Here is a 21,597-nt window from a genome sequence, read left to right on the forward strand (position 1 = left end):
GACCCCCCACCCACCCCCCCCCCGAGGTACTGCCCCCCACCCCCAGGACCCCCCCCCATGGGGACACCCCCTCATGGACACCCCCACCCCAATGGGGACCCCCCTGTGACCCCCCCCCCAGAGACACCCCCTGCCATGGGGACCCCCCCGAGACCCCCCCCCCAGGGACCCCTTTCCTGAGACCCCCCCCAATAAGGCCCCCCCCCCCGGGGCCCCCCCCCGCGGCCCCCCCGCACTGTATCCCCCTCCCCCCAATAAATGTGTGTTGAACCCCCCCGGGTGCTGCTGCCGACACGGGGGGGGATTTGGGGGGGCTTGGGGGAGGGGCGTGATGGGGGGGGTCGGGGGGGTCACGGGGGGCCTTGAGGGGGATGGGGGGGAGGGGGGGCCTGGGCTGTTGGGGGGCACCCATGGATGGGGGGGTCTGGGGTTCCCCCGAGGGTGATGGGGGAGGGGGGGGCGCTCGGGGGGGTGTCACCTGATGGGGGAGGGGAAGGGCTCCGGGGTGGCCCCTGTAATTTTGGGGGGGCGGGGGCAGGACCTCGAGGGGGCGGGGCTTAAGAGCCCCCCCCATTATAGGGGGGGTTCTGCCTGCGAGGGGGGCAGGGCTTGTGAAGGGGCGTGGCTTCTCCTGGGCGGGGCGTCGGGGGGTGGGACTTCGGGTCCGTCCATTATAGAGGCTTGGGGGGGGAGGGGGGCACGGTCTGCGGGGGCGTGGCTTTTGGGGCAGGCTTTAGGGGCGGGGCTTCGGGGGGCGGGGCTTCGGGTCCCCCCAATATAGGGGCTCCCCGGGGGGGGCCCCCCCGGGCGATGGCGGCCGCGCTGGTGCTGGCGCTGCTGGCGCTGCTGGTGCTGCTGGCGGCGGGGGGGGGGCGGGGGGGGTCCCGGGAGGGGGGCGGGGCGGGGCGGGGGGGGAGGGGTCCGCGGGGGGGGGCGCTGCACCTGCTGCACCCGCAGGGGGCGCTGCACCTCAGCCGCCTCGCGCGCCGGCACGGGCCCGTCCTGCGCATGCGCCTGGGGGGGCGCGGTGAGTGGGGGGGGGGGGGCACCCCAAAACTGACACCACCACCCCCCCCCCGAGCCCCCAAACCCGACCCTGGGACCCCAAAACCTGCCCCTCCCCCCTCGCCCTTGGGGCCTCCCCCTTCCCCTCCCCCCAGACCCTGACCTCTCCCCGAACCCCCAAACCTGACCCTGGGACCCCAAAACTGCCCCCCCACACCTTGATCCCCCCCAACCCCTAAAATTGACCCTTGGGGACCCCAAAACCGGACCCTGACACCCCCCCCCGGCACCCCCAGACCTGCCCCGGGACCCTGAGCCTCCCTTGGGGACCCCAAAATCCCCCCGAACCCCCAAACCTGACCCTGGGACCCCAAAACTGCCCCCCCACACCTTGATGCCCCCAACCCCTAAAATTGACCCTTGGGAACCCCAAAACCGGACCCTGACACCCCCCCCAGGCACCCCCAAACCAGCCCCGGGACCCTGAGCCCCCCCCCCAGCCTCCCTTGGGGACCCCAAAATCCCCCCGAACCCTCAAACCTGCCCCTGGGACCCCAAAACTGCCCCTGGGATCCTGAGACCCGCCCGAACCCCCAAATTAGCCCTTGGAGACCCTCCCCCCAGACCCTGACTCCCCCCCTGGCACCCCCAAACCTGCCCCGGGACCTCAAAACTCCCCCCCACCTTGAACCCCTCCCCCAACTTACCCCTTGGGGACCCCAACCCCTCCCCCCCACCACCCCACGACTCCCCAACCCTCCCCCCTCCATTTTGGGTTCCCCCGCAGTTTTGGGGTCCCCCCCAGCCCCCCACTTTCTCCCCCCCCCCAGACGTGCTGGTGCTGAGCTCGGTGGGGACCATCCGGGAGGCGCTGGCCCGGCACTGGGGGGACTGGCTGGGGCGCCCCCCAAGTTACCTGGGTATGGGGGGCTGGGGGGGGGGGCTATGGGGCTGGGGGGTCCCTATGGGGCTGGGTGGGGGCTACGGGGTGAATGGAGGGGTTATGGGGTGGGGGGGGTTCCCTATAGGGGCTGGGGGGGGCTATGGGATGCGGGGGGCCCCATGGGGCTGGGGGGGAGCGGGAGGGGGGGCATATGGTTTGGGGGGTTATGGGGTGAGGGGACCCTATGGGCTGGGGGGGGGGGCTATGGGGGTGAATGGTGGGGTTACGGGGTGGGAGGGGGTCTGTGGTGGTGGGGCCATGGGTGCTGGGGGGGGTGGGGGGGGTCTGGGGTGCCCCGACATGGGGGTGTCAGGGGGGCTGGTCGGTGCTGGGGGGATCCCGGGGGGGGGGACATGGGTACTGGGGGGTGGTGCTGGGGCGGGGGGGTTATCCCTGGGTGACGTGGGTGCTGGGGTGGGGGGGGGGGGTAGTCTGGGGTCCCCGGGGCGCCCCTGACTCGGGTCCCCCCAGCGGGGCTGGTGTCGCGGGGGGGCCGGGACCTGGCGCTGGGCGCGGCCTCCCCGGGCTGGCGGCGGCAGCGGGGGGCGACGCGGGGGGCGCTGGCCCGGGCGGGGGGGCGGCTCCGGCCCCTCCTGCGGCGGCAGGCGCGGGCCCTCTGCGCGGTGAGCACCCCCAAACCCCACACCCCCAAACCCCCGCACCCCCAAACCCCCGCACCCCCAAACCCCCACACCCCCAAACCCCCGCACCCCCAAACCCCCGCACCCCCAAACCCCACACCCGCAAACCCCTGCACCCCCAAACCCCCGCACCCCCAAACCCCTGCACCCCCAAACCCCCACACTCCCAAACCCCTGCACCCCCAAACCCCACACCCCCAAACCCCTGCACCCCCAAACCCCCGCACCCCCAAACCCCTGCACCCCCAAACCCCCACACTCCCAAACCCCTGCACCCCCAAACCCCTGCACCCCCAACCCCCGCACCCCCAAATCCCCGCACCCCTAACCCCGCCTCCACATCTCCAACCCCCTGCACCCCCCAACCCCCCGCACCCCCAAACCCCCCGCACCCCAAATCCCCGCACCCCCAAACCCCTGCACCCCCAAACCCCTGCACCCCCAACCCCCGCACCCCCAAATCCCCGCACCCCTAACCCTGCCTCCACATCTCCAACCCCCTGCACCCCCCAACCCCCCGCACCCCCAAACCCCCCGCACCCCAAATCCCCGCACCCCCAAACCCCTGCACCCCCAACCCCCGCACCCCCAAATCCCCGCACCCCTAACCCTGCCTCCACATCTCCAACCCCCTGCACCCCCCAACCCCCCGCACCCCAAATCCCCGCACCCCAAACCCCTGCACCCCCAAACCCCCGCACCCCTAACCCTGCCTCCGCATCTCCAACCCCCTGCACCCCCAACCCCCCGCACCCCAAATCCCCCCCGCACCCCCAAAGCCCCACACCCCCAACCCTGCCTCTGCATCTCCAACCCCCTGCACCCCCAACCCCCCGCACCCCAAATCCCCCCCGCACCCCCAAAGCCCCGCACCCCCAACCCTGCCTCTGCATCTCCAACCCCCTGCACTCCCAACCCCCCGCACCCCAACTCCCCCTGCACCCCCAACCTCCCCCCTGCACCCCCAACCCCCCGCACCCCCAAACACCCCTGCATCCCCACACCCCCCTGCACCCCAACTCCTCCGCACCCCTAAATCCTCTGCACCCCAAACCCCCCCTGCATGCCAAAAATCACCCCTCTGCACTGCAAACTAAACCCTGCACCCCAAAAATCACTCCTGCACCCCCAAACCCTGCACCCCAACGCCCCCTGCACCCCAAACCCACCCCTGCACCCCCAAACCCACCTCCCTTGGACCCCGAAATGACCCTGCACCCTCAAAAATCACCCTTTACCCCAAAACACACCTTTTCACCCCGAAACCCAGGCGACCCCCCAGAGCACCCCAAAACCCCTCTGCACCTCAAAATCACCCTGTACCCAAAACCCTGCACCCCCAAACCCTGCACCCTGAAATACACCCCTGCACCCCAAAAGTCACCCTGCACCCCAAAACCCTGCACCCCGAAATCGACCTTAGTGCCCCCCTATATCCCTCTGGGGACCCCAATACCCCCCCAGGTCTCCCCAAACCCTCTTAGGGCACCCTATACCCCCCAAGGGACCCCAAAACCTCCCTCTGACACCCCCCCTTGCCCCTCAGGAGCTGCATTCCCACAGGGGGGCCTCCCCGGACCCCTTAGGGACCCCCTATATCCCCCCGGGGCACCCTAAAACCCCCTTAGGACCCCCAACCCCTCTTAGGGCACCCGAACACCTCCCTGGGAACCCCAACCCCCCCTTAGACCCCCACCTAAACCCCCCCCTTAGGACCCCCCAATACTCCCCTGGGGACCCCCAAAACCCTCTTAGGTGTCGTATATATCGCCGTGGGACACCCCAATACCCCTTTACCCTCCCCCCAAAAGCCCTCTAAGGGCTCCCCAACCCCCCCCCCAGGGCTTCCTCAATCTTAGGGACCCAGAAACCCCCCTTAGCCCCCCCCAAAACCCACTTAGGGCCCCCCAATACCCTCCATGGGCAATATCCCCTTGGGGACCCTGTACCTCCCCGGGACACCCCAAAACCCCTTTAAGGGACCCCAAAATCCCCTTAGGGCCCCCCAGTACCCCCTTAGGGAGCCCCCCATCCCCCTGGGACACCCCAATATCCTCTCTAGGGGCCCTAACGCCCCCTTAGGGACCCCACAACCCCCTTGGGGCCCCCCTATATCCCCCTAGGACACCCCAATATCCACCTGGAGACCCCAAAACCCCCCTTAGAGCTCCCAATACACCCTTAGTGCCCCCCAAAACCATCTTTTGAACCCCAGTACCCCCTCAGGACCCCCTGGGGTTCCTCAGTACCCCCTTAGGGTCCCCTATATCCCCCTAGGACACCCCAATACCCCCCTACAGGGAACCCAAAACCCCCTCAGAGTCCCACATACCCCCCCAGGACACCCCAAATCCCCCTTAGAGCCCCACAATACCCCCTAGGACACCCCAATACCCCCAGGTTCCCGCCCATCCCCCCTCTGATCCCCCCTCCCCGCCCAGGAGCTGCGTTCCCACGGGGGGGCCCCCCTGGACCCCTTTGAGGTTTTCCCCTTCCACACCTGCAGCACCATCGGCCGCCTCCTCTTCGGGGACCTGGTAGGGGACCCCGGCATCTGGGGGGGACCCGGGGAGTTTGGGGGGGGGAACCCAGGCATCTGGAGGGGGGACACCCAGGTGTCCGGGATGGGGGACCCAAGAGTTCAGGGGGGCACCCAGGTATTGGGGGGACCCAGGCATCCAGGGGGACCCAGGCATCCAGGAAAGGGGACCCAGGTGTTTGGGGGTCCCAGGCATCCGGGGGGGTACCCAGTAGTTTGGGGGAGGGGGGGGATGGGAAACCCAGACGTGCTGGGGGCTCCCAGGTGCCCGGGGCTGTGTCTTTTGGTGGGGGGGCGGTGCTTTTTTGGGTTCTGGGGGGACCCAGGCACCCAGGAAAGGGGGCCCAGGTGTTTGGGGGTCCCAGGCATCCGGGGGGGTACCCAGTAGTTTGGGGGGGGGGGGGGGGATGGGAAACCCAGATGTGCTGGGGGCTCCCAGGTGCCTGGGGCTGTGTCTTTTTGGGGGGGGGGGGTGCTGCTTTTTTGGGTTCTGGGGGGACCCAGGCGCCCAGGAGGGGACCCGGAGGGGACCCAGGCGTCGGGGCCCCCCCCAGCTGCCCCCCGAGGCGGAGGTCCGGGCCTTCACCCGCTGCGTGGTGGAGCTGCTGGAGGTGTGGGGCAGGGCCAGCGTCCGCGCCCTCGACCTGCTCCCCGTGCTGCGGGTGAGCCCTGCCGTGGGGCCGGGCCCTATGGGGGCTATATGGCCCCGGCGGCGGGGGGGCCATATGGGGGGTGGGGGGGGGTATATGAGGCTGGGAGGTGAGGATGTGGGGCTGGGAGGGCGGGCGTATAAGGTCTATATGGGGCTGGGGAGAGGGTTTCTAGGACCTATATGGGCCTTGGAGGGGTCTATATGGGACTGGGGAGGAGCTATATGGCCTCAGGAGGGGGTGTTATAGGCACTATATGGGGCTGGGAGGGGTGTTATAGGGACTATTTGGCCCTGGGGGTGGGGTACGTGGGGCTGGGGGAGTGTTATAGGGTCTATATGGGTCTGGGAGCGTGTTTTAGGGTCTATATGGGGCTCGGGAGAGGGTTTCTAGAATCCATATGGGCCTTGGAGGGGTCTATATGGGTCTGGGAGGGTGTTTTAGGGTCTATATGGGGCTCGGGAGAGGGTTTCTAGAATCCATATGGGCCTTGGAGGGGTCTATATGGGGCTGGGAGGGTGTTTTAGGGTCTATATGGGGCTCGGGAGAGGGTTTCTAGAATCCATATGGGCCTTGGAGGGGTCTGTATGGGGCTGGGAGGGTGTTTTAGGGTCTATATGGGGCTCGGGAGAGGGTTTCTAGAATCCATGTGGGCCTTGGAGGGGTCTATACGGGCTGGGAGGGTGTTTTAGGGTCTATATGGGGCTCGAGAGAGGGTTTCTAGAATCCATATGGGCCTTGGAGGGGTCTATACGGGGCTGGGAGGGTGTTTTAGGGTCTCTATGGGGCTCGGGAGAGGGTTTCTAGAATCCATATGGGCCTTGGAGGGGTCTATACGGGGCTGGGAGGGTGTTTTAGGGTCTATATGGGGGTCGGGAGAAGGTTTCTAGAATCCATATGGGCCTTGGAGGGGTCTGTATGGGACTGGGGAGGAGCTATATGGCCTCAGGAGGGGGTGTTATAGGCACTATATGGGGCTGGGAGGGGTGTTATAGGGACTATTTGGCCCTGGGGGTGGGGTACGTGGGGCTGGGGGAGTGTTATAGGGCCTATATGGGGCTGGGAGCGTGTTTTAGGGTCTATATGGGGCTCGGGAGAGGGTTTCTAGAATCCATATGGGCCTTGGAGGGGTCTATACGGGCTGGGAGGGTGTTTTAGGGTCTATATGGGGCTCGGGAGAGGGTTTCTAGAATCCATATGGGCCTTGGAGGGGTCTGTATGGGGCTGGGAGGGTGTTTGAGGGTCTATATGGGGCTCGGGAGAGGGTTTCTAGAATCCATGTGGGCCTTGGAGGGGTCTATACGGGCTGGGAGGGTGTTTTAGGGTCTATATGGGGCTCGGGAGAGGGTTTCTAGAATCCATATGGGCCTTGGAGGGGTCTATATGGGACTGGGAGGGTGTTTGAGGGTCTATATGGGGCTAGGAGGTGTGTTATGGGGTTTATATGGGGCTGGGGAGAGGATTTCTAGGATCTATGGGACCTTGGAGGAGTCTATATGGGGCTGGGGAGCGGCTATATGCCCCTGGGAGGGGTCTTATAGGGTTTATATGTGGCTGGGGAGTGTGTTACAGGGTCTATATGGGGCTGGGGGGGGTCTATATGGGGCTGGGGAGAGGGTTTCTGGGATCTATGTGGGCCCTGGAGGGGTATAAATGGAACTGGGAAGGGGCTCTACGGCTCTGGGAGGGGCCTTACAGGGTCTACATGGGGCTGGGAGGGTGTTATAGGGTCTATATGAGGCTGGGGAGGTGCCTATATGAGCTTGGGGAGGATGTATAAGGTGTGGGAGGGGCTGGGGGTATAGGTTCTATATGGAGATGGGTGTTCTATATGGGGTTGGGGGGGCTGTATGGGGCTGGAAGGGGAGGTTATGGGGGTTTTATGGGGCTGAGATGATCTATATGGGGGTGGGAGGGTAAAGGGTCTATATGGCCATGAGGGGTTATATGGTCTATATGGGGCTGGGAGAGTCTATAGCAGGGTGGGGAGGGTCTATATGGTCTGGGAGGGTGGCCTATAGGGTCTACATGGCCGGGGGGGGGGGGGGGGGGAGGCAGCTATAGGGTTTATATGGGGCTGAGGGGAGTTATAGGGTATCTATGGAGGGAGCATCTATAGGGCCCTATAGGGTCTGGGGGTCCCTATGGGATCTATACGTCCCAGGTCCTGCCCAACCCGGGGCTGCGGGAGCTGCTGCGCCTCGTCGAGCTCCGCGACGCCTTCGTGGAGGCCCAGATCCGGCGGCACGAGGTCGGGGGGGACCCACGTGTCTGGGGGGGGGGGGACCCAGGGGTCCGGGGGTGGGGGGGACCCCGGCATCCAGGAGGGAATGACAGGCGTCCCCGCAGGAGTGCCCATCCCCCCCAGGGGACACGGTCCTGGGGGCGCTGCAGGGAAGGGACCCAGGCGTCCCGGGGGGCCCCCTGAGCCCCCCCCGCCTCCACATGGCCCTGGTCGACCTCTTCATCGGGGGCACCGAGACCACCGCCGCCGCCCTGGCCTGGGCCGTCGCCTTCCTGCTGCACCGCCCCGAGGTGCCACACGCGTGTCACTGCCGTGTCCGTGGCCCCACGCGTGTCCCCGAGTCCCCACGCATGTCCCCAGGGGGTCCCGTGTCCTGTGTGCCCCCCCCCGTGTCTGCCTCCCCCTGGCCATCACCATCCCCGAGGTGCCACACGCGTGTCACAGCCGTGTCCGCATCCCCGTGCGTGTCCCCATGGGTGTCCCATGTCCCCATGGGTGTCCCATGTCCCCACACGTGTCCCATGTCCCCACACGTGTCCTACGTGTCCCTTGTGTCCCCCTTCCTCTGGCCGTCACCATTCCCTTGCACCACCCCGAGGTGCCACACGTGTCACAGCCGCGTCTGTGTCCCCGAGTCCCCACGGGGGTCCCATGTCCCCCCACATGTCATCTGTGTCCCCAGTGTCCCCCTCCCCATGGCCATCACCATCCCCCCGCTCCACCCCAAGGTGCCACACGTGTGCCGCAGCCGTGTCCAAGTCCCCATGCGTGTCCCCAGGGGGTCCCATGTCCCCACCGTGTCCTGTGTGCCCCTGTGTCCCTCTCCCCGTGTCCATCACCGCTCCCTTTCACCACCGTCAGGTGCCACACGCATGTCACAACGATGTCACATCCATGTCCACGTCCCCACACTTGTCCCCGGGGGGGGGGGGGGGGGGGTCTCAGGTGCCCATGAATGTCCCCAGGGGGTCCTGTGTCCCCACCTGTGTCCTATGTGTCCCCCTTGTCCCCCTCCCCGTGGCCATCGCTGTCCCCTTGCGCCACCCCAAGGTGCCACACGTGTGTCACACGCGTGTCCATGTCTCCACGCGGCTCCTTCGTCCCCTTTATGTCCCCCCCGTTGGCATTGGGTCCCCGGGGTGGGACCCCCCACGATGCCCCACGACACACGTGTCACCCTGGGACACGGTGCCACGTGTGTGACACGCATGTGCCCCGCGTGTCCCCAGCTGCAGGAGCGGCTGCGGGAGGAGCTGTGGCGGGAGCTGGGTCCCACCGGGACCCCCCAGGCGGGGGACACCGGGCGCCTGCCCCTCCTCCACGCCACCGTCACCGAGACCCTGCGCCTCCGGCCCCCAGCCCCCCTCGCCCTGCCTCACTGCGCCCGCCGCCACACCAGGTACGGCCAGTAGAAACCAGCATGCACCAGTACGAACCAGTATTGATGAGCGTGTACTAGTATGAGCCAGCATGAACCACTACAGACCAGTTAGGGACAACTGGGCTCAGGTTGCAGCACTGTGCACCAATGTGTATCAGTGTTTTGCAGAAGTTTAGACCAGTATGGACCAGTATGAACCAGCTCAGATGAGTATGAACCAGTATAGACCAGTTTAGATGACTATGGACTAGTATGGACTTGTATGAACCAGCATGAACCAGTATGGACCACTGGGCATCCATTTACAGCACCTTGCACCAATGTGTATCAGTGTTTAGCATGAGTTTAGACCAGTATGGACCAGTATGAACCAATATAGACCAGTATGGACCAGTACGAACCAGTATGGACTAGAACAAACCAACATAAAACACTATAGACCAGTAAGGACAACTGGGCATCCATTTGCGGCACTGCACACCAATGTGTATCAGTGTTTTGAACCAGTTTAGACCGGTATGAACCAGTTTTGACCAGTTTAGACCAGTATGGACCAGTTTAGACCAGTATGGACTAGTAGGAACCGCTATAGACCAGTATGGACCCATGGTCATTAGGTTGCAGCACCGTGTGTATCAGTGTTTTGATCCAGAGGAGACCAGTATGGACCAGTATAAGCCAATACATAGCAGTATAATCCAGTGTAAACCAGTATAGACTGGACAAGTCAGTGTCAGCTCACTGTGCATCCATGTTTTAAAGCAGTATAGACCAGTATAAACCAGTATAGACCAATATGGAGGACAGGGCCTCAGGTGGCAGCGCTGTGCACTAGTGCCTGGCACTGCTTTACACCACTCCAAACCAGTATAAATTGGTCCCAGCAGAGACCACTTTGGCCCAGTATAACCCAGTATAGCCCAGTGCATCTCAGTACAGCCCCAGTAAGAAAGAAAACAACCATTGTGGCCCAGTACAAACCAGTATTTCCCAGTAGGCCCCAGTAGAGCCCAGCAGGTCCCAGTAGGCCTCAGTAGGCCCCACTAGATCCCAATAGACCCCAGTAAGCCTTAGAAGGCCCCAGCAGTTCCCAGTAGACCCTGATAGACCCCAGTAGTCCCAGCAGAGCCCAGTATGTCCCAGTAGGACCCAGTAGACCCAAGCAGGGCCGAGTAGGGCCTAGTAGATCCCAGCAGGTCCCAGTAGGTCCCAGTTGACCCCAATAGACCCAAGTAGGGCCCAGTAGATCCCAGCAGAGCCCATAGGGCCCCAGCAGGTCCCAGTAGGTCCCAGCAGCTCCCAGTAGACCCCAACAGACCCCAGTAACCCCAGCAGAGCCCAGTAGGTCCAGTAGACCCCAGTGAATCCCAACAGACCCAAGCAGGGCCCAGTAGATCCCAGCAGAGCCCATAGGCCCCCAGCAGGTCCTAGTAGGCCCCAGTAGATCCCAGCAGCTCCCAGCAGACTCCAATAGACCCCAGTAGCCCCAGCAGAGCCAGGTCCAGTAGACCCCAGTGGACCCCAACAGACCCAAGTAGGGCCCAGTAGATTCCAGTAGATCCCAGCAGGGCTCAGCATGTCCCAGCAGGTCTCAGTATCTCCCAGTAGGCCCCAGTATGTCCCAGCAGGCCCCGTAGGCCCCAGCGGCTCCCAGTAGATCCCAATAGACCCCAGTAGCTCCAGCAGCTCCCAATAGACCCCAATAGACCCCAGTAGCTCCAGCAGAGCCCAGTAGGCCCCAGTAGACCCCAGCAGAGCCCAGTAGGCCCCAGCAGTTCCCAGTAGACCCCAATAGACCCCACTAGCCCCAGCAGAGCCCAGTAGGTCCCAACAGGCCCCAGTAGGCTCCAGTAAACCCTAGTGCATCGCAGTAAATCCCAGCAGAGTCCAGTAAATCCCAATAGACCCCAGTAGACCCCAGTAGACCCCAGGAGGTCCCAGCACGCCTCAGCAAACCCCAGTGGGCCCCAGAAGACCCCTGCAGAGCCCGGTATGTCCCAGTAGACCCCTATAGACCCCAGTAGGCCTCAACAGACCCCAGTAGGCCCAAGCAGACCCCAGGAGATTCCAGTAGATCCCAGTAGATCCCAGCAGAGGCCAGTAGGCCCCAGGAGGTCCCAGTAGGCCCCAGCAGACCCCAGTAGGTCTCAGTAAACCCCAGTAGGCCCCAGTAGGCTCAAGGAGGTCACAGTAGACTCCAGTACATCCCAGTAGCCCCCAATAGGCCCTATTAGGCCACAGTAGCCCCCAACAGGTCTCAGCAGGCTCCAGTAGACCCCAGTACATCCCAGTAGCCCCCAGACCTCAGTAGGCCCCAGTACACCCCAGCAGGTCTCAGTAAACCCCAACAGACCCCAGTAGGCCCCAGGAGGTCGCAGCAGGCCCAGCAGAGCCCAGTAAGCGCCAGTACATCCCAGCAGAGCCCTAGCGCGTCCCAGTACGTCCCAGTACATCCCAGCACCCCCCTGTCCCCTCCCAGTCTCGGAGGCATCCCGGTGCCGGCTGGCTCCATCCTGGTCCCCAACCTCCTGGCTGCCCACCAGGACCCCGACACCTGGCACCACCCCGAGGCCTTCCTGCCCGGTACGCCCCGACTCCGGGGTCCCCCCCGGACACCTGGGTGCCCTGAACCCCTTGGGGTGGGTCCCCTCCCCAGACACTTGGGTGCCCTGAACCCCTTGGGGTGCACCCCCTGCCCAAACACTCCAATCCCCTGACCCCTATGCGGGTGGGTCCCCTCCTAGACACCGGGGTCCCCTGAACCCCTCGGGGTGGGTCCCCTCCTGGACGCCTGGGTCCCCTGAACCCCTCGGGGTGGGTCCCCTCCTGGATGCCTGGGTCCCCTCATGGACACCTGGGTCCCCTGAACCCCTCAGGCTGGGTCCCCTCCTGGACGCCTGGGTCCCCTGAACCCCTCGGGGTGGGTCCCCTCCTGGACGCCTGGGTCCCCTCATGGACACCTGGGTCCCCTGAACCCCTCAGGGTGGGTCCCCTCCTGGACGCCTGGGTCCCCTCATGGACACCTGGGTCCCCTGAACCCCTCGGGGTGGGTCCCCTCCTGGACGCCTGGGTCCCCTCATGGACACCTGGGTCCCCTGAACCCCTCGGGGTGAGTCCCCTCATGGACACCGGGGTCCCCTGAACCCCTCGGGGTGGGTCCCCTCCTGGACGCCTGGGTCCCCTGAACCCCTCGGGGTGGGTCCCCTGCCGAAACGCTCCAATCCCCTGACCCCTGTGCAGGTGGGTCCCCTCACGGACACCTGGGTCCCCTGAACCCTTTGGGGTGGGTCCCTCTCCTTGGATGCCTGGGTGACCTCCTGGACCCCTGGGTCCCCTGAGCCCCTTGGGGTGCGTCCCCTGCCTGAACACCTGGGTCCCCTAAACCCGTTGGGGTGGGTCCCCTCCCCAGACGCTCGGGTCCCCTGATCCCGTTGGGCTGGGTCCCCTCCCGAACACCTGGGTCCCCTGAACCCCTCGGGGTGGGTCCCCTCCCTGGATGCCTGGGTCCCCTGACAACCCCCTCCCCCCCCAGAGCGGTTCCTGGAGCCGGGGGCTCCCTGGCGGGCGCTGGTGCCCTTTGGCTGCGGGGCCCGATCCTGCCTGGGGGAGGGGCTGGCCCGGGCCGAGCTCTTCGTCTTCCTGGGCCAGATCCTGCAGGAATTCCGCCTGGAGCCCCCCGCCCCGGGGGTCCTGCCCTCCCTGGAGGTGTCGGCAGGCACCGTCCTGCGCTGCCCGCCCTTCCGCGTCCGCATGGTGCCCTGCCAGCCCCCTGCCTAACCCAGCATGGGTGCCTGGGATGGGCCCGGTACGCCTGGGGCTGCCTGCTGCCTGCACCCCCTGCTGCCTGCACCCCTGGCTGCCTGGAGCTGCCTGCACCCCTGGCTGCCTGCTGCCTGCTCCCCTGGCTGCCTGGAGCTGCCGGCACCCCTGGCTGCCTGCTGCCTGCACCCCTGGCTGCCTGGAGCTGCCTGCTCCCCTGGCTGCCTGCTGCCTGCACCCCTGGCTGCCTGGAGCTGCCTGCTCCCCTGGCTGCCTGCTGCCTGCTCCCCTGGCTGCCTGGAGCTGCCTGCTCCCCTGGCTGCCTGCTGCCTGCTCCCCTGGCTGCCTGGAGCTGCCTGCTCCCCTGGCTGCCTGCTGCCTGCTCCCCTGGCTGCCTGGAGCTGCCTGCTCCCCTGGCTGCCTGGAGCTGCCTGCACCCCTGGCTGCCTGGAGCTGCCTGCTCCCCTGGCTGCCTGCTGCCTGCACCCCTGGCTGCCTGGAGCTGCCTGCACCTCTGGCTGCCTGGGTCACCTCCTGCCTGCACCCCCGGCCGCCGGGGTCCCGCCATGCTTCCCAACACACCCAGACGTCTGGGTCGCCCCCAGACGCCCGTGTCCCCCCCTTCCCCTCCCCCGCCCCCCGGACACCTGGGTTCACTGGGGGGAGGGGGTTATAGGCAGCTTTTATTACCCCTCCACCCCCTATAAAAGCTTCGCCTCTGACCCCGCCCCCCGCAAGTCCCGCCTCCTTCCTGGGGGCCCCCCCGGACGCCCGGGTGCCCTCAGTCACGTTGCGGCCGCAGCTTCATCTCGGTGAAGGGGATGGAGAACTCGAAGCCTTTCCAGGGAAACCAGTTGATGCCCTGGGGAGATCCAGGGGGGATTCATCAGGCCCTATAGGTACCCTATAGGCACCCTATAGACCCCTATAGAACCCTATAGATCCCTATAGGGGCTCTAGAGACCCCCCCTCTGCCCTGCCCCAAGCCCTATTGCTCCTATAGGGGCCCCACGCCCAGACAGAGGGGATCTGGGGCTAGCCTCTATAGGGTTTTGGGCCCTATGGAGCCTATAGGGTGCGTGGTCATGTGGCCCACATAGCCACCATAGGGTCCCCATTGGTCCCCATAGGGCCCCAGTCACCCATAGGTACTCGCTGTTGTGGGCAGTGCCATAGGCGTCCTGTGCTCCATAGTGCCCATATAGGTGTCCCCCATAGGACATCCTCCCCCATAGCCCCTATAGAACTTCCTATAGTAACTATAACCCCATTATAAGTCCCCTTGGTCCATAGGACCCCCCATATGCCCCTATAGGTCTCCCTGTGGCCCCTTATAAACATCTGTGTGCCCCTATAAACCCTCCTATAACCCATAAAGAACCATATATGGCTCATATAGCCCCTAAGGCCTCTCTATGCCCCTTATAGACCCCCATATAGCCCCTATAGGTGCCTGTATGCCCCTGCAGGCCCCCTCCATGGCCCCTTTAGACACCTGTATGCCCCTAGAGGCCTCCCTGTGGCCCATAGAGCTCTCCTCTAGTCCCTATAGACCGCCCTTATGGCCGCTTTAGGCCCTGGTGGCCCCTGTAGTCCCCTCTTTTGGCCCTATGGCTCCCTATAGGTCTCCCCAACGGCCCCTATAGGTCCCCTATGGCACCTGTAGACTCCATTATAGTCCCTATAGTCCCCATTAACTGCACTCTGGCCCCATAGGCCCCCTCCAGTTGCCCCCTATAGGTGCCCTATAGGTCCCCCTATAGGTCCCCCCAGCTCCTATAGGCCCCCTATGGCTTCTATACCCCCTCTATGGCCCCTATAGACCCCATCATGGTCCCCTATAGTCTCCATTAACTGCACTCTGGCCCCATTAACCCCCTCCAGTTGTCCACTATGGCCCCCTATAGGTCCCCCGATAGGACCACCTGGCCCCTATAGGCTCCCTATGGCCTCTATAGACCCCATTATGGCTCCTATAAACTCCCTTGTGGCCTCTACAGACCCCCTGTAGCCCCCGTTAACCCCATTCTGGCCCCATTGACCCCCTCTAGTTGCCCTCTATGGCCTCCTATAGGTCCCCGGCCCCTATAGCTTGCCTGGTGGTGGCTGGGGGTCCCGTAGCGCCCGTTGAGGTTGGCGTAGTGGCAGTTGTGGTACCACCAGGCCCCGGTGTAGGAGACGGCGCAGGGACGGGGGCGGCCCCGGGGGTCCCGGTCCCGCGTGGAGAAGGGGCTGCCGGCGTGATAGGAGAGCGCGTCCCCTGCGGGACCCCCCCGTCAGACCCCCCCAAGGACCCCCCCGGGACCCCCCCGGGACCCCTAGAGGGACACCCCCCCCGCCCCATGGTCCAGAGACCCCAGACCCCCCCCAGGGACCCCCCCAGCGTCCCTCCAGCCCACCCCTTCAGACCCCCCAGGGACCCCCAGTGATCCACAAGACCACCCCAGGGAACCCCCAGGGACCCCCCAGGAACCCCCGAAAGATCCCCTCAGTCAGAGAACCCCGTCGGACCCCATCAGACCCCCCAGGGACCCCCCGGGGACATCCCCCCAACAACCCCCAGGACCCTCTGGGGATCCCCCCAATGATCCCCAGAAACCCCCCCTAGGACCCCCCAGGATTGCCCAGGGCCAAGGGACCCCCAAGACACCCCCAGGAACACCCCATGAACCCCCTGCAGTGACCACTAAGGGAACCCCCATGAGACCCCCCAGGGACACTCAGGGACCTCCCCTCAGACACCGTCAGACCCCCCCAGGGACCCCCCCATGATCCAGAGACCCCCAGACCCCCCCAGGAATCCCCCTAGGGAGCCCCAGGGCCAAGAGACTCCAAAGACGCCCCCAGAGATCCCCCCCAGAACCTCCAGACATCTTCCAGAGACCCCCCCAAGGAACACCACAAGGACTGGAGACCCCCAAGACCCCCCACAGGGACCCCCAAGACCCCCACAGGGACAAACACACACACCCCCGGGAACTCCCCTGCAACTCCCCCACAGTCCAGAGACCCTCAAGGGAACCCCCAGAGACCTGCCCAGGAGCCCCCAGGGACCCCCCTCCCCAGGGCTGGAGACCCCCAAGACCCCCCAGAACCCCTCCAGGACCCCTCATGGGCCAAGGGACCCCCAATACTTCCTTAGGCCCGCCCAGAACCCCCTCAGGACCCCATAAGACCCCCCCCAGGACCCTCCAAGCCCCCCTCAGGACTCCCAAGATCCCTCCAGGACCCCCCAAGACCCCCATGACCCCCCTAAGACCCCTCCAGGACCCCCAAGACCCCTCCAGGACCCCCCAAAACCCCTCCAGGACCCCCATGACCCCCTAAGACCCCTCTAGGACCCTCCCAATATCCCCTCAGGACTCCCAAGACCCCTCCAGGACATCCCAACACCCCCCAAGATCCCCTCAGAATCCTCCAGGACCCCTCCAAGACCCCCCAACATCCCTCAGGAGCACCCAAAGACCCCTCAGGACCCCTCCAAGCCCCCCCAGGATCCCCTTCATGGGCCAAAAGACCCCCAAGAGCCTCCAGAACCCTCCCCGTGGGCCAAGGGACCCCCAAGACCCCTCCAGAACCAGTTCCATGAGCCAAGGTTCCCTCAAGACCCCCTCAGGACCCCCCAGGACCCACTCAGGACCCCCCCAAGACCCCCCAGGACTCCCTCATGGGCCAAGAGACCCCCAAGATCCCCCCAGAACCCCCCAAGAACCCTCAGGACCCCAAATATCCCCCCCCAAGACACCCCAGGACCCCTCCAGGACCCCCCAAGACCCTCTTAAGATCCTTCAGGATCCCCCAAGACCCACCCAGGACTCCCCCATGGGCCAAGGGACCACGCAGACCCCTCCAGAACCCCCCCTGGACACCCCCATGCCCTCCAGGACCCCTCCAAGACCTATCAGGACCCCCAAGACCCTCTCCAAGACCCCCCCAGCCCCCCACATGGGCCACGAGACCCCCAATATTCCCCCTAGGATCCCCTTCATGGGCCAAGGGACCCCCAACTCCCCCCCACCAGGACCCCCTAAGACCCCTCAAAACCCCTCCAGGACCCCCCAGCCCCCTTCAGGACCCCCCCAAGACCACTCAGGACCCCCCCAAGATTCCTCCAGGACCCCTCAGGATTCCCCAAGGCCCTTCCAGGACCACCCAAGCCCCCCCCCCAGGACTTCCCAAGATCCCTCCAGGACCCCAAGGATCCCTCAAGACCCCTCCAGGATGACCCTAGCCCCCTCCAGGACCCCCCAAAGATCACTCAGAACCCCCCGGGACGCTCCAAGCCCCCTCCAGGACTCCCCAAGACCCCTCACGACCCCCAAGACCCCCCTCAGGACCCCCCCAAGACCCCCCAGTGCCCCCCAGGGACCCCATTCATGGTCCAAGGGACCCCCAAAACCATCTCAGGATCCCCCCAGGACCCCCCCATCCCCCCCCAGTACCGGCGGTGCCACTGTAGGCGCCGAGGCGGAGGCGGTAATGCTCCTCGGCGCCGGCGACGGCAAAGTCGCGATAGCGGGCGAAGGCGGCGTCCCGCGGGGTGCGGAGATCCACCCGCAGCTCCGTGGGGGTCCCCAACGTCAAGGCGTGCAGCGCCTCGTTCCCTGTGCCCCCAACGCTTGCGTCTGGCCACCGCCACCGCCCCTCGGTCCCCCTGGACGCCTGGGTCCCTCCCTGGGTCCCCCCCGGACGCCTGGGTCCCTCCCTGGGGGCCACCCAGGACCACCCGGACGCCTGGGTCCCCCCTGGTCACCCACCCGGACACCCGGGCCTCCCCCCACCCAAGCCCACCCAGACGCCTGGGTCCCCTCCCCTGAGCCCACCCGGATGCCTGGGTCCCCCCAACACCTGGCTCCCCCCGCGGACTCCTGGGTCCCCCCCGGACTGCAGGGTCCCCCCCCAGACACCGGGGTCCTCACCCAGCCAGAACTCCCCGGTGACGTTGCCGAAGCCGTGGGCGTAGGCGTCCCACCCCCGCCAGAAATCAATGCCCCCGTCCTGGCGGCGCTGGAACACCTTGGGGGGGGTCAGGGGTGATCCCAACACCCCTCATCCCCCACTGACCCCATAGAGACCCCCAGGACCCCCCCATTTCCCCCCAGACCCCCCCAGTGCCCCCCAGGACACCCATTGTCCCCCCCAGGACTCCCCATTGACCCCCAAGACCCCCCACTGACCCCCCCATTGTCCACCATTGCCCCCCATAAAACCCCCCAATACCCCCCATACGACCCTCCCAGCCCCTCCCAGTGCCTCTCAGTGTCCCCCAGTTCCCCACCAGTCCCCCTATTGCCCCCTAAACCCCCCAATGCCCCCTAAGACCCCCTATTGCCCCCTAAGACCCCCATTTCCCCCCACAGAACACCCTATATCCTCCCAATACACCCCCAAGCGACCCCCCAAAGGGCAGCCCCTCCCAGTGCTCCCCAGTTCCCCACCAGACCCCCCCAATACCCCCCAGGACCCCCTATTTCCCCCCAAGACCACCCATTCCCCCCCATATCCCCCCAAACCCCCCCCATACGACCCCCCCAGCCCTTCATAGTTCCCCCCCAACCCCCCCAATGCCCCCAAGACCCCCTATTGCCCCCCAAGACCCCCATTTCCCCCCATAAAACCCCCTATATCTCCCCAATATCCCCCTATAGAAGCCCCCCAGCCTCTCCCAGTGCCGCCCAGTGTCCTCCCAGTGCCCCCCAGTCCTCCTCAAGACTCCCCAAAACCCCCATTTCCCCCCATAAAATCCCCATTTCCCCCCATAAAACCCCCCATAACTCCCTATAGAAGCCCCCAGCCCCTCCCAGTGCTCCCCAGCCCCTCCCAGCGTCCCCCAGTTCCCCCCAGTTGCCCCACCAGCCATCCACCGCCGTCAGTCTCCATGTCGCAGAAGACGCGCAGGGGTCTCCCGGGGTCTCCCCCGAGGAAGACGAGGGTCTCGCGCGAAGGCCCTGGCCCGTTCAGCTGCTCCTCAGCGCAGTCTCGGGGGTGCGGGTGGGGGAGGGGAGCTGGGGGAGGGAGGGGGTGTGGGGACCCAGGCGTCCGGGGATCCCCCCCCAAGTCACCCTATGGACTTCTGGGGACCCAGGCGTCCGGGTGCCCCCCACCCAGGGACCCAGCAACCAGGGACCCAGGCACCCAGATCCCCCCCCGCCCAAGGACCCAGGCGTCCGGGTGCCCCCCACCCAAGAACCCAGCCCCCCATCACCCAGGGACCCAGGCGTCCGGGTGCCCCCCACCCAGGGACCCAGATCCCCCCCGCCCAAGGACCCAGGCGTCCGGGTGCCCCCCACCCAGGGACCCAGCCCCCCATCACCCAGGGACCCAGGCGTCCGGGTGCCCCCCACCCAGGGACCCAGATCCCCCCCGCCCATGGACCCAGGCATCCGGGTGCCCCCCGCCCAAGAACCCAGCCCCCCATCACCCAGGGACCCAGGCGTCCGGGTGCCCCCCACCCAGGGACCCAGATCTCCCCCCGCCCATGGACCCAGGCGTCCAGGTGCCCCCCACCCAGGGACCCAGCCCCCCACCACCCAGGGACCCAGGCGTCCGGGTGCCCCCCACCCAAGAACCCAGCCCCCCATCACCCAGGGACCCAGGCGTCCGGGTGCCCCCCACCCAGGGACCCAGATCTCCCCCCGCCCATGGACCCAGGCGTCCGGGTGCCCCCCGCCCAAGAACCCAGCCCCCCACCACCCAGGGACCCAGGCGTCCGGGTGCCCCCGCCCAAGGTCCCAGATCCCCCCACCCAGCCACCGAGGCGTCTGGCTCACGGGTATCAAAGGTGGCCTCCAGGGGGGTAGGGGGGGTGCCCCCCCCCCGGCCCCACAGCTGCACCCCATAGCGCCCTGTCGGCTCCAGATCCCACAGCTGATGGGACGTCGCCTCGGGGGGCAGCCGCAGCGTCTGGGGGGCACAGGGCGGGTGTTGGGCTCCCCCGAGGCATTGTTGGGGTCCCCTGGGCATTATTGGGGTCCCCAGGGTGTTATTGGCTTCCCCAAGGGGTTACTGGGGTCCCAGTGGGTATATTGGGGTGCCCTAAGGGAGTATTAGGGGTCTCACAAAGGATATTGGGGTGCATGGGGGGATAGTGGGGTCCCTGAGGGTTTATTGGGGTCCCCAAGGTATTATTGGGGTCCTACAAGGAATATTGGGGTCCCCAAGGGGTTATTGGGGTCCCTGTGAGGGTATTGGGGTCCCACAAGGAATACTGAGGTCCTGCAGGTGTTACTGGGGTCCTCCAGGGTTTATTGGGGTCCCCTGGGCATTATTGGGGTTCCCAGGGGCTTATTTAGGTCTCATGGGGGCACTGGGGTGCCCTAAGGGAGTACTGGGGGTCCCACAAGGCATATCGGGGTGGACCTGGGGGTATTGGGGTCCCTGAGGGATTAATTGGGGTCCTACAAGGAAAGTTGGGGTCTCCAGAGGGAGATTGAGGCCCCCAAGGGGTTATTGGGGTCTGTGGGGGGCTATTGGGGTCCCACAAGGAATATTGGGGTCCCCATGGGGGTTACAGGGTGCCCCAGGGGGATATTGGGGTTCCCAGGGGTGTTCTGGGGTTTCAGGGTGCTTGGGGGGGGGGGGTCGTTACCTGCTGGGGTCCTCCAGGGCGGCCGTAGACAAGGTCGTAGCCGTCAGTGGGGGGGCGAGGGGGCGCCCAGTGCAGCCGGGCACTGCGTGGCCACAAGGTCCCCACCCAGAGGGTCCCTGGGGCACCTGCGTGGGGGAGGGGCATGGCCGCTGACACCCCGAAACTCCCCACAGCCCCCCAAGGACCCGCCCACCAACTGCTCCCCAATGGACAATCAGAGGCCCCCCCACCTGACCACCATAGTCCCCCCCATGGGCCTCCCCACACCCAGATCCCCCGTAGCACCCCAGGGTCCCCCACCCGCAGCCCCCAGGGAACTCTCCACGCCAAGGACACCCCAGCCAGGACTCCAACACACCATCGCTCCAACCAACCATCCAGGTGTCCAGTCAGCAACCACCCACCCATCAACCATCCACCCACCCACCACCCACCCACCCATCCATCCACCAACCCACCCATCAACCATCCACCCACCCACCCATCCATCCACCAACCCACCCATCAACCATCCACCCACCCACCACCCGCCCACCCATCCATCCACCAACCCACCCATCAACCATCCACCCACCCACCACCCACCCACCCATCCACCCACCCACCCAGCCACCCACCCACCCATCCACCTACCCACCCATCCAGCCACCCACCCATCCAGCCACCCACCCACCCATCCACCTACCCACCCATCCACCATGCACCCATCCACCTACCCACCCACCCACCCATTCACCCACCCATCCACCCATTCACCCACTCATCCATCCACCCACCCATCCACCCACCCATCCATCCATCCACCCAGCCACCCATCCACCCAGCCACCCATCCACCCAGCCACCC

The 21,597-nt window shown here is 65.8% G+C and overlaps 2 protein-coding genes across 2 annotated transcripts in view; one reads left to right on the top strand and one right to left on the bottom strand.

Annotated features, from left to right (window-relative positions):
* Positions 1 to 810: 810 nt before the first annotated feature.
* Positions 811 to 13,195, top strand: CYP21A2 (cytochrome P450 family 21 subfamily A member 2). Its single transcript, XM_075134564.1, has 11 exons — positions 811 to 849; positions 892 to 1,027; positions 1,836 to 1,925; positions 2,420 to 2,571; positions 5,031 to 5,126; positions 5,683 to 5,790; positions 7,943 to 8,029; positions 8,128 to 8,313; positions 9,253 to 9,422; positions 11,884 to 11,987; positions 12,937 to 13,195. Exons 1-11 carry the CDS (start codon positions 811 to 813, stop codon positions 13,179 to 13,181), a joined length of 1,413 nt encoding a protein of 470 aa, XP_074990665.1. The 3' UTR covers positions 13,182 to 13,195.
* A 650-nt stretch (positions 13,196 to 13,845) lies between these two features.
* TNXB (tenascin XB) overlaps positions 13,846 to 21,597 on the bottom strand; it is a 67,900-nt gene continuing 60,148 nt past the window's right edge. The window contains exons 44-50 of the mRNA XM_075134565.1: positions 20,752 to 20,876; positions 19,934 to 20,066; positions 19,017 to 19,168; positions 18,083 to 18,179; positions 17,606 to 17,767; positions 15,260 to 15,423; positions 13,846 to 14,025 (exon numbers count right to left, since the gene is read on the bottom strand). Coding sequence (XP_074990666.1) covers positions 13,945 to 14,025; positions 15,260 to 15,423; positions 17,606 to 17,767; positions 18,083 to 18,179; positions 19,017 to 19,168; positions 19,934 to 20,066; positions 20,752 to 20,876 — 914 coding nt within the window. The 3' untranslated portion in view covers positions 13,846 to 13,944. The remainder of the gene's footprint in view (positions 14,026 to 15,259; positions 15,424 to 17,605; positions 17,768 to 18,082; positions 18,180 to 19,016; positions 19,169 to 19,933; positions 20,067 to 20,751; positions 20,877 to 21,597) is intronic.

The sequence above is a fragment of the Calonectris borealis genome, chromosome 33, assembly GCF_964195595.1.
Source record: "Calonectris borealis chromosome 33, bCalBor7.hap1.2, whole genome shotgun sequence".
Lineage (NCBI taxonomy): Eukaryota > Metazoa > Chordata > Aves > Procellariiformes > Procellariidae > Calonectris > Calonectris borealis.